This window comes from Asparagus officinalis, chromosome 4 (genome assembly GCF_001876935.1).
Source record: "Asparagus officinalis chromosome 4, Aspof.V1, whole genome shotgun sequence".
Classification (NCBI taxonomy): Eukaryota; Viridiplantae; Streptophyta; class Magnoliopsida; order Asparagales; family Asparagaceae; genus Asparagus; species Asparagus officinalis.
Window position 1 is genome coordinate 3408345 of NC_033797.1, and position 12473 is coordinate 3420817.

At 37.9% G+C, this 12473-nt stretch overlaps 2 protein-coding genes across 2 annotated transcripts; both read right to left on the reverse strand.

Moving 5' to 3' along the window:
* LOC109836255 lies at positions 4087-7606 on the reverse strand. Its single transcript, XM_020404117.1, has 4 exons — positions 7234-7606; positions 6593-6933; positions 6245-6370; positions 4087-4107 (listed from the first exon to the last, which is right to left on the reverse strand). The coding sequence occupies exons 1-4, from the start codon at positions 7604-7606 to the stop codon at positions 4087-4089; spliced, it is 861 nt and encodes a 286-aa protein (XP_020259706.1).
* LOC109836256 lies at positions 8964-10360 on the reverse strand. Its single transcript, XM_020404118.1, has 2 exons — positions 9235-10360; positions 8964-8998 (listed from the first exon to the last, which is right to left on the reverse strand). The coding sequence occupies exons 1-2, from the start codon at positions 10358-10360 to the stop codon at positions 8964-8966; spliced, it is 1161 nt and encodes a 386-aa protein (XP_020259707.1).

Sequence of the window (12473 nt, forward strand, 5' to 3'; positions counted from 1 at the left end):
TATAATAATTAGATAATTTTAATATTAATATATAATATTATAGTATATTATATAATATATTATAACTAATATATATAGATTTATTAGTAAGGGGAGATTAGTGGCATCAAAAGCTATTCGCCAAACAGGCCACTTGTAATCCGTATCATTGCTTATAGTATCGTGTGCCCATTGGTGCATTCGCAGATTGACGCTCTAAAAATCACATGATTGAGCTGACATTGTGGAGATATCCACTCCTTGACTGTTGATCTACATATTTCTGAAAACACCATACACGACAAAGTTGGTGGGTAGAAATGAAATAATGATATGATAGGTGGCAGTCTTTTTAGCTAAATGAATGCTAATAAAGAGTAATCATTGTGTTTGTGCTTATTTTGCCCTAAATGAATTACAATAAGAGAGAGTCATTACGAGTGATGGCCCATCCTTGCTAGTTCAATAATAAAAAGGTTGGTGATCACTTCACCACTCTGAGTACTTAATTTAAATATGATGCCGCGACCTATATCATCATTCCAAACACACACACAACATCCCTACCCCACACACTTTATAGCTTGTCCAAAAGGGATGTACTTATTACGCTATCTAAAAATTATAATATATCAAAGTAGTTTGATTCTTTTATTCTAGCGTTAGACTCAAATTATTAATATAAAATTTCAGGAACATATGACGAATTGTTGTTGAATAATAGTTATACAGGTATGCGATCAATGAACATGATAAGTCATTGGTTCAGCTCAAGATAAGATTTGAGTCTCACCAGGTCCATAATTATTACCTCTTTAACGCACAATGTCAGCTACACATATTTTTCCACAAGTATTCAAATTAATGATTTCGCTAAGAGATTTTTTTTGAGACAATCTGCTTACTAAAAAGTTAATATAAATTTCCTCCATATTGTATTAAATGATCAAGGAGGGATTTTTTTTAACAATTAGTTTAACATATCTTACCAAATTATTAAAGATTGTGATTTCACCGAAAGAAAATTTCTGTTAATATTTTCCGTCAATTAGAACGAATTGCACCAAGATACATTTCAGCAACAGATAAACAGCAATTAAACCTATATATCAGTATACTATGATGATATGTGTGCACCCTGACTGCATAAGCATAGACCTCCATTTTTTCATTTTCCGCAGTTCCAGTAATTACTATATGTAAATACAGATTTATGTTAAATGTGCATCTATTGTTCAATCATACAGTGATCCGGCAATTGAAGTATCAGAAATATGCTACGTATTATTACTGTATCTTTGATTAATGATCTTGGTATCTGCTTGTGTCAAATTTAGTATCTGTAACATAAATAGTGATTTGAAACCTCCTATTATTATAGAGAATAGTATTGTATTATGATGATGATTCGGTTAATTTTGAAGCGACGGATAGTTGGAGATTAATTTACAGGTGGAATTAATCTGAGAAGAGACAGCTGATGTGGGCGACTTCGGGAAAGTTAGTGAGGAAAGGGTTTTGTTTTAAAGTGTACGAATTTAGTAACAAATACAGTAATAGAAATAGATACACGTACTTGGGTAAGAAAATGATAGATTGTACATCTTAATGCAAATATAAGCTAAATTGGACGTAAAACATATGACCCTACATTATTACTATGTATCTAAAACCGAAATTGGATTTATGCCCCCAAAAAATATTTTTTTTTTAGATAATGTGTGTATTTTATATTTGATAGTAAAGTTTTAAAATGAATTTCCCCTTGACTCTCTCATTATATTATATATTATATAATATATATATAATATATAATATATATATATATAATATTATATATATAATATATAATATATATAGGAGGACCCAATAATCACTGTTCATGCTGTAGTATTCCAAATCCCAAAATATTATATAATATTATAATAATATATGTTATTAAAATATTATATAATATTATAATATATAATTTATAGTATTCCAAATCCCAAAATATTGATGAAACAAACAAGATATTACAAATTATAGTATTCCAAATCCCAAAAGTTTGATGAAACAAACAAAATATTACAAATTTTGGTATTCCAAATCCCAAAATATTGATGAAACAAACAAAATTTTAGAGATCCCAAAACATATAAAAAAATTTATGGATTTCAAATTCTATGGTGAAATCCATATCCATAAATTTTGGGATTTGAAACAAACACCCCCTTATAGGATCACTTCAACATTGTGCGCGGTCCCTGCTAGAACCCTAATAACTGCGATAGAGGGTTAATTATTATTTCTTCTGAATCTTGTCCGGAACTGCAGAAGGATGATTAAAGCGAGTCCGATGATATATGCGATCACATTCAGATCAAATTTTGAAATAAATTTCTAAATTTGTTAATAGGATCATCCTTCATTAAGATATTAATAATAAGTATGCATGGTAGTACATTAAAAAAAATGAAACATGCTGGCCGATGAGCGATTTAGTTGTAAAAATAATACTAAAAACAGGAAAAAGAAAAAAAAATAGAATAGTTTCCACCTGCATTGCTTTCCAATCAAAGGAATAAAAATGCAAATTTTAACTTTTGATTTAGCCAGCTCAGACATCATTAGGCCGTAAGCACTTTTTGAATCTAGACCACCTAGGAATTAATCGGTGCACCTAACCGTGTCCTAGGCTAAAAAAATTTCTTCCAAAAAAGTCAAACACATTTGATTTGCATATAATAATTAAGCGTGTTGAAACTACCAGCCAGCATAGTAGCAACATTATTAAGATGTGTTTGGATTCACTTCTTTATTCCAACTACCAACATAGTAGCAACATTTTAGACTATTATAATAATATTTAATTTGTAACAACACGCATATGCAACATTTGAGTTATAACTACTTACGGATACAACAACATTTATGATTGTCATAACACGTTCATAGGGAATTATAATCTGAATCATTCAATTTGAAATAAGCAACAAACGTAATAATTTGGAAAATATGTTGTATGATTTCAGTCCTTTTCTTTCTGATCACAAGATTAGAGGTTTATGGGTAGGGGTGAGCACGGTTCGGTTCAAACCGAAAAAACCGACCGAACCGACCCGAACCGATCCGAAAAAAGCGGTTTTATGAGTAAGGCGGTTCGGGTCGGGTTGACAATTTTTCAAACCGACCCGACCCGAACCAACCGAATATATTCCCTTGCCTCAAACCCTACCCGTTTACCTGTTTACCCAAAGACAAAGCAAGTCCGTTACTAAAAAATTACAACGTCAGAGTCTAGTATTTAATCCAAAAGGACAAGTTACTTCACTTAAAAATAGTATACATACATGAGCAAGAATAATAAATTGAAGTGAAGTTAAAAAATAAATACATGTTGGCATAGGGTAATAAGAATATATAAAAGATAAATTGAAGTGAAGTTATACTTGATGAAGTTAGAACCGAACAAACCGAACCGAACCGCACCGAACCGATTTGCAATGGTTCGGTTCGGTTTTGAATTGTAGGTGGTTCGGTTCGGTTGTTCAAAATTTGGTAAAAACCGACCCGAACCGAACCGTGCTCACCCCTATTTATGGGAGGTTCTCCCTCCATGTTGTTGCTGGTGGATTTGGTATAGCAGGAACAATCTCATTTTCAACAATATCAGAGCTTCTCTCCCACCAGACTGCCTCTAATATCGCCCGTTTTTCTCTCCTTTGGATAGGCACTTTCAGCAATAAGAAGGTTGCCTCCCTCTATAAGGTTGCTGTCGACATCGGGCTCCAGGGGATGGCAATAGAGGGGGCGAGAGATGCAGTGAGAGAAAACTTTTGAAGCCACCTCTCCATTAGCAGCTTCTAGTGCCAGTCTCAGTGTGTTTCTTCTCCTTTCTCGTAGAACTACATTTTGATGTATTAAGCTTTCAAGGATGTTTCCTCAGAACTTCTAGTCTTTTTTTTTTTTAGGGAGAGTAGGAAACAAATTAAGTAGATTTTCTCTATCCGGTGACGAGAAGGTCCGCTCTCGGATGTTTACATCTCCTCTGGTTCCTAGTTCTCTTCCGGTTCTTTTGGATTGTTCATGTAAATATTTACCTTAAACCTTTTTATATAATATATATCATGAACAAGGTCCATCACCCTGTTTATAATCTTCAAAAAAAATTACGGTAAGAAAAATACAATGACATAGATAGCAGGTGCACCTTAAAGAGTATTTACAAGACTAGTTGTATAGTTATCATTATTCTATTAGCATTTGGGAGGATATTGTTAAAAAAAACTCTTTTAACGTAACATGTTCTACAAAGTATGTATTTTTCTGTACACATGTATATTAAACTTTCAATTTTCCATTTCATCAAAAATTCCAGATTAATTAGTACAAGTTGCTACGACGCCACCACCCCAGCTTATTGCACAAGTTATTTATTTTCACTTATAATGAAAAGTTAATCTTAAAGTTTTATTCATTAGAAAGAAAAATTTCACTTTATAACATTCATGTAAATACTTATCCATTGCGTGTGAGCTGGCAATTAAGAGATTCCACTAGAACTCTCGCATTCTTTGATTCAGTGCCCGTTTGGTTAATGTTTTTGGCATCGGGTGTTGGACAGAAAAGCCTGCTAAAAGTGCTCTTTTGGCAGGCTTTCTGCCCAACACCCGAGGCCAAAAACATCAACCAAACGGGCCCTCCATTCCGAAGGATTTATAAAAAAAAAATATCCACGTAAGTAGTTGCCAACGTGTTACTCAAATGATCACACAAATTTTAGTGTTCATACTCATCCATCCACTTCCTAAAGTAGAGGGGTTTGGATGGTGGAATCCATCCTTTTGTAGTTTACCTATAATCAACAACAAATGTCTAGTAGACTTTATATAGTGCTTCACCCTCTCTATTATCTTTTGTATATTTCCTAACTATCAAACTTTTTCCTGCCCTTTGACTATTAACACTTGTTCACTTTTATTATTAATTATGATGGATTAATTTCCCAAAAGTATCGTGATTAATAAATAAAATAATATTTTTGATATTAAAATCCGGACGGGAAAATATTATGTGTACGTAATCAGAAAACACCTTGAATGTCGATCATTTTTACTCTCAACACCAACACCAACCATACTTGATTGAAAAATTTTCTGATGGTGTTTAGCTTTTTATGCAGAGTCGAAACATATGGTACTCCTTTTGTAATAAGATTAATACATAGCATTTTTATGAGAAAGATCCCTGATAGCTCACGGTGACCCGTGAATTTTACCATGTTATTGCAAGTTGTAATTTTCTAACAAAGTCTAGATGTCTTTTTATTGTTTGAGTTCTCTGCAGAGAATAAGGGGGTGTTTGGTTGCATTTCTATAAATTATAGGAAATGTTTTCTATCCAAAATTTGATTTCCTTGTATTTCTTAAAAAAATTATAGGAAAAGTTTTGAGAAGTTAAAAAGTACAAATTTTCTTATTTTTTGTATTGTGCTTGTTTGGTTCAAAACAAGAAAATTACTCATAACTTTTGGGAAAAGAGCAACATTTCCTACAATTTATAGAAATGTAACCAAACACCCCCAGCTTTATAGAAAAGTGAGAACTTTATAGAAAAATGTTAATGAGTTTTATTATTTAAATAATGAATGCGTCAGATTTTCAAGAGATTTCCACCCATTTTAGAAGTGAATCAATTTCTATAAATTTTGGTACTTTTCTATACTTTACAGAAAATATTTCTGTAAATCTTTTTTGAGCCAAACACAGTTTGTGGAAATCTATAGAAAACTCTTAATTACAGAAATACCATTGTTTGTACTTTTTAAGAAAGCATTTCTAAAAAACAATGCAACCAAACACCCCCTAAGATAAAATGCTAAATATTAAATGTCAGTTTGATTTATAACTGAAAGAATGTAATCTCCTTGCGTTCTCATTGATGTGTGCAGCCTAATATATACAAATTATATTGCCTCCTTTGCAAGATTCTAGGAGGAGATTAAGGTATACAAATCTTAACTTGACTATAATAGAATATGCTAATAACAACTTAACAACTATAGATAATTATAAAATGGAAGGCAATCGGCTGGGAGAATATTTCGGCTACTGGGAGAATATTTCGGCTAGAATATTGTGATATTCTAATACACCCCCTCAGACGGAGCGGGAGGCGGACGTACGCTCAGGCTGGATCTGAATTCGTCGAATAATACTCGTGGGAGTCCCTTGGTAAAAATATCTGCATATTGATAACGAGAGGGGACGTGTAGGACATGAACTTGACCTTTAGCAACCTTTTCCCGAACAAAATGAATATCCATTTCTATATGTTTTGTGCGTTGATGGTTGACTGGATTTCCGGACAAATAGATAGCACTAATATTATCACAGTAAACAATTGTGGCCTTTTGCAGCGGATTATGTAGCTCGAGAAGGAGGTTTCGAATCCAGCAACTTTCAGCTACGGCGTTAGCGACACCCCTGTATTCAGCTTCAGCACTGGATCGTGAGATTGTGGGTTGTCGTTTAGAGGACCAAGAGACGAGCGTGTCGCCAAGGAAAATGCAGTACCCTGATGTGGACCGACGGGTGTCGGGGCACCCACCCCAGTCGGCGTCTGTGTACGCCGTGAGCTTTGAACATGTGGATTTGCAGAGGGTAAGACCCATTTCGGCGGTGCCCTTAACATAGCGAATAATACGTTTCAAAGCACTAAAATGTTCTTCACGAGGGTCATGCATATGAAGACATATCTGTTGGACGGCATAGGAGATGTCTGGGCGGGTAAAAGTGAGATATTGTAGAGCGCCGGCAAGACTTCGGTATAAGAGTGGGTCGGCAACAGGTGGTCCAGAATTCGCGCTTAGTTTGCTCTTTGTATCCACAGGGGTGTGTGAAGCTTTACAGGAGGAGAGATTGGCGCGTTGAACAATTTCTTGTGCATACTTCTTTTGTGAAAGAAACAGCCCTGTGGAGTGGCGGTGGACTGCAATACCCAAGAAATAATGAAGGGGACCCAAATCCGTCATTGAAAATTCGCTTTGCAGCTTGCTAATAATGAACTGTCGAACGGCTTCAGTAGAAGAGGCAAGGACAATGTCATCGACGTAAAGGAGAAGATAGGCCATGTCTTTGCCGTTTGTATATATGAACAAGGAAGCATCAGTGCGACTGTGTATGAAGCCAATAGTGGTGACAAAAGAAGCAAACCGTTGGTACCAAGCGCGAGGGGCTTGTTTTAACCCGTAGAGTGATTTTTTTAAGAGGCATACATGGTCAGGCCGAGATTTATCACGAAAACCGGGTGGTTGGTGCATGTAGACGGTTTCATTGAGATGACCGTTGAGGAAGGCATTTTTTACGTCTAATTGATAGATAGACCAATCTCTGGATAAAGCAAGACTTAGCACAGTGCGAATAGTGGCGGGTTTGACAACGGGACTAAAAGTTTCAGTACAGTCAATTCCAACCTGCTGAGACCTGCCATTAACAACAAGACGAGCTTTGTATCGCTCTAATTCGCCATTAGATTTGAATTTATGCTTAAATAACCACATGCAGCGAGTGATGTTAACATCTAACGGACGAGGAACAAGTACCCACGTCCCATTTTTAATGAGAGCCGAGTATTCGTCGGACATGGCATGATTCCAATGGGGGTCCTGGAGAGCGATAAGGGGATTTTTGGGAATGGGCGAGATGGAGGAGGTATGGCTGAGGTCGAAAATGGTGTTAGGCTTGAATATGCCGTGTTGGGAACGGGTCCTCATTTGAGGAGATGGTGGCTGAGGGTGGTTGTCGGGTGTATTTGTGACTGGCAGGGGAGAGAGCGAATTGGCTGGAATGTTAGGCGTGGGTGGAGGGGCAGAAATGGGTGAGTTAACAGGGGTAGGCGAGGGCGGTGATGTATGGAGTACGGGTGGTGCACGGGTGACAGGAGGTGTAGTATTATTTTGTGGAATGTTAGGCGATGGTTGAGAGTATTGCTGGGCAACATAAGGTGACAGAGGGGACTCTAAAAAATGATAAGAGTCGGGTGTTGGGTCGTTTAGATTGTGAAAAGGGAATGTAGATTCGTCAAAGGTGACATGACGAGAAATGAAGAATTTTTTAGAGGAGAGATCAAAGCATTTGTACCCTCGGTGGTGAGCTGGATAACCGAGGAAGACACAGGGTTTGGATCTGGGGTCGAGTTTGTGAATACTAGAAGAAGGTAAGTGAGGGTAACAAAGACATCCGAAGGTTTTGATTTCTTTGTAGTCGGGTATGCGGTGATATAGGCGAGCAGTGGGAGTGTGATAATTGATTGTTTTGCTGGGAAGAATGTTGTGTAAATACGTTGCCATAGACAACGCGTGATGCCAGAAAGAGGGGGGGGCATTGGCGTGTAATAGGAGTGTTCGAAGAAGGTTATTAATAGTACGTATTTTGCGTTCGGCCTTGCCGTTTTGTGATGAAGTGTGAGGGCAGGATAAGCGAAAAGTAATTCCATGATCAGAGAAATACTTAGTGAACGAGTTGTTGTCATATTCTCTACCATTATCACATTGTAAGTTTTTGATGGGTCTTTCAAATTGGGTGGTGATGAATCGGTGAAAAGAGGTGAATGTTTCGAATGTTTGGGATTTGTAAGTGAGGGGATAAGTCCATAGAAAATTCGTGTAATCGTCAAGAAATAAAATATAGTAGTGATGACCCATCGTACTTTTAACAGGTGACGTCCACAAATCGCTATGTATGATGTCAAAAGGGAGAGAAGTTTGAGTTTTAGACGGGTAGAATGGAAGTTTAATATGCTTACCGAGTTCACAAGAATTGCAAATACGACTAGAATTGAGTTTATTACAAGTAATAGAATTATTTTTCTGAAGGATATGAAAAACAGGATGTCCCGGGTGTCCGAGACGGTTGTGCCATGTAGTTGCGGCAGTGAGAGCTTGAGCAGTGCGAGGAGGTGTGCTGATGGAGTGGTTGATGGGGTAGAGGTCTCCTGCGCTACTACAGCGCATCAGCTGTGTCCCCGTCTGAAGGTCCTTGACAGAGAAACCAAACGGGTCAAATTCTACAGAAACAGAGTTGTCAGTAGTAAATTTTCTGACAGAAATAAGGTTTTTAATTAGTTTAGGGGCGTGTAAAACGTTTTTAAGTGCTAGAGGAGGATGAGGGGATTTAAAGAAAGTGTTACCGAACCCGTGTATTGGAATCAAGCTGCCATTACCAACGATGATACTATTTGTCGAGCTCGAATTAAAATAGGGAGAGAGTGTACCTTGATCAGACGTCATGTGAGATGTAGCACCAGTGTCCATATACCAATCATCGTCAGGCGGAGTTAGAGAGAGAGTATGCATAGCTTCGGCCAGAGTAGTGGGTACGAACATTCCCGAAGGTTGTTCGGCTGGTTGTGATTGGGCCACAAAAGCCTGTTGTGGGCGCTGACCAAGTAATCCAGGAGCCGTAGAGCGAGGAGCCCACCCCGTGGTAGGATAAGGGCAGGGTGGTGCAGTCCACTGGTTGAAGGGAACCCAAGTCCACGATGGAGGGGGCTGAGTTGAAGAGCTTGATGCGTTGGATTTGGACGTCCAATGTGCCTTGCCACGCCCTCGTCCGCCTTGAAAACGACCTCCACGACCACCTCCACCCCTGCCTCGACCTTGGGGTGGGCGAGAGGAGGTGTGTGGTGGTGAAGAGGTGGTGGCAGCAGGGGGAGCCGAAGGACGAGAAGCAGCGACAAGGGCTGTACCTGTGGAAATGGATCTGTTTCGGCGTGTCTCTTCAAGGAGGAGCATGGATCTCGCTTTGTAGAACGAGGGGAGCGGATTGCTTTGCTCAATAATGGTGGCGACAGTGGCGTAGTCTATGGACAGGCCGGTGACTAGTTGGAGAACTAGTCGGTCATCGCTTATTTTAGTACCAACGTTAGCAAGTTGGTCAGCCAACATTTTTAGGGCTTGGCAATAAGCGGAAATGCTCTGGAATTGGTCCATATGAGTACGGGTGAATTCTTGCTCCAAAAATACCGTACGAGAGTGTTTATTGTCTTGAAAGATATCCGCTAAGCGATCCCACGTTTCCTTAGCGGTTGCACCAGGAGTTATTATTGTATGGAGAAGGTCTGGAGAGATGGTGCTATAGATCCATTGTTTTACAATGGCATCTAAACGCTCCCACTGAGCATCGGTAGTGACAGGAGGGCTGTCTTTAGGAATGACAATGTGATCGGCCACATCAAAGCTTTTGGCGGTATTGATGAACAATTCCGTCCAATGTGCGTAGTGCACGTTTTCGGTGTCCAAGGTGAGTTTGATGTGGTTGTTAATGTTTGAGACGGCAAAAGCCGGGTGAAAAACAGGGTGCTTCGAGCCTGAGGAGCTCGAGTCAAGGGAATTAGTCATGGTGTGTTTGCAAGCGGAAGAGAAGAGATGATGAAGGCAAGATCTGATTGGAGTGGGCAATGGCAGATGAAACTCAAGTTTTGATCAGAGAGGAGCTCAAATGCTGATCAGAGAGGATGATGCCAGAAACTTGAGTGCTGATCGGATGAGGAGGACAACCGAATTGGATCTGAAGATTTTTGATCAGAGATTAGGCTCTGATACCATGAAAGAATGTAATCTCCTGCCGTTCTCATTGATGTGTGCAGCCTAATATATACAAATTATATTGCCTCCTTTGCAAGATTCTAGGAGGAGATTAAGGTATACAAATCTTAACTTGACTATAATAGAATATGCTAATAACAACTTAACAACTATAGATAATTATAAAATGGAAGGCAATCGGCTGGGAGAATATTTCGGCTACTGGGAGAATATTTCGGCTAGAATATTGTGATATTCTAATACACCCCCTCAGACGGAGCGGGAGGCGGACGTACGCTCAGGCTGGATCTGAATTCGTCGAATAATACTCGTGGGAGTCCCTTGGTAAAAATATCTGCATATTGATAACGAGAGGGGACGTGTAGGACATGAACTTGACCTTTAGCAACCTTTTCCCGAACAAAATGAATATCCATTTCTATATGTTTTGTGCGTTGATGGTTGACTGGATTTCCGGACAAATAGATAGCACTTCGGCTGGGAGAATATTTCGGCTACTGGGAGAATATTTCGGCTAGAATATTGTGATATTCTAATAATAACAGCAAAGTGAGAGTCGTTGAAAAATCTTCAAGTATCTTATTTCTTTATTCAAAAGACATTATCACTTTATCTCGTGTTTCATCGAGAAAAAAACAAAGCCTTAATAAATAGCACCCTTTTGTTGACGCGGCTTTCTATTTTTCAAACCAAACAGCTGAAAACACTAATTCAACGTGGTACGGACGGAATGCGACGGCTGACTATCCCCTTCATTCATAATCATCATCAAGTAATTATTAACAAAACACTTTTAACAGAAAAACCAAAGATTAATTATTAAACATAAAATATCAGAAAAATTGGTCACGAATTATCATGACATGAGAAGACAAATGGCTGGTCCATTTTGAAATATTTCCCCGTCCTATAATTCTCGTATAGATTTTTCAAAGAAGAAATTTTTAAAACCGACTCAAACCATGTTTTTATTTTCAAAACCGACCCATTTTTTTTTTATCAAAATCGACCCACTTTTTACCACGTCAGCTTAATCGCATTCTTAAACGGTCGGGGTTGGCAACCCCGACTGTTTAGGAGATTGTTAAACCCCAATTAGAAGCCTTAAACCTGATTTTTGCTGTCCTAAATAGTCGGGGTTGGTAACCCCGACTAATTAGGAAATAAAATTAAGCTGACGTGGCAAAAAGTGAGTCGATTTTGATAAATTAAAAAAATTTGAGTCGGTTTTCAAAATAAAAACATGATTTTGGGTCGGTTTTGAAAATTTCTTCATTTTTCAAACCTAATTGATGTCTTGGAGCTCAGTGGTCCCTTGAGAAATATATATACGGATGGAATAACAGAAATGGGATCTAATCCTTTGAACATTATTGTGTGTGCCGCTTTTGAGCGAGTGACGATGGATATTTGATTCGTGAAAATAAGTTGGAGACCAAAAAAAAAAAAAAAGGGAAAGGTAATTCTGTGAGGAGTAAAATTTGCATCATTTATACTCATGAAGTTGCATATGTTCATCCTTAGAATTTTATAAAATTTAATAATAATACTATGCATTACATTCTTTAGGGAATTGAGTATAGACCCCCTTAGTACCACTCAAATGCGAATTGATCCCTATGGTTCTATTTGTTACGAATACACCCTCTATGGTATTAGCTTAGATGCGAATACACCCCCTTTAGTGAACTTCTTTAATTCTTTTAAAAATAAAAAAATAGCAATTGAGGGTCTATCTCACCGAAAGAATTACTCGTGATCCATCCGCCTCTTCAAATATTTTAGTGATTTTAACCAATCACAAATTTTCACTGAGGTGTCTGCTCCCAAAAAATAGGATAACAAATATATAGAGGATATATTATGCAAATTTTCTTGTTATGCAGTACTAATCTCTAAACCCAAA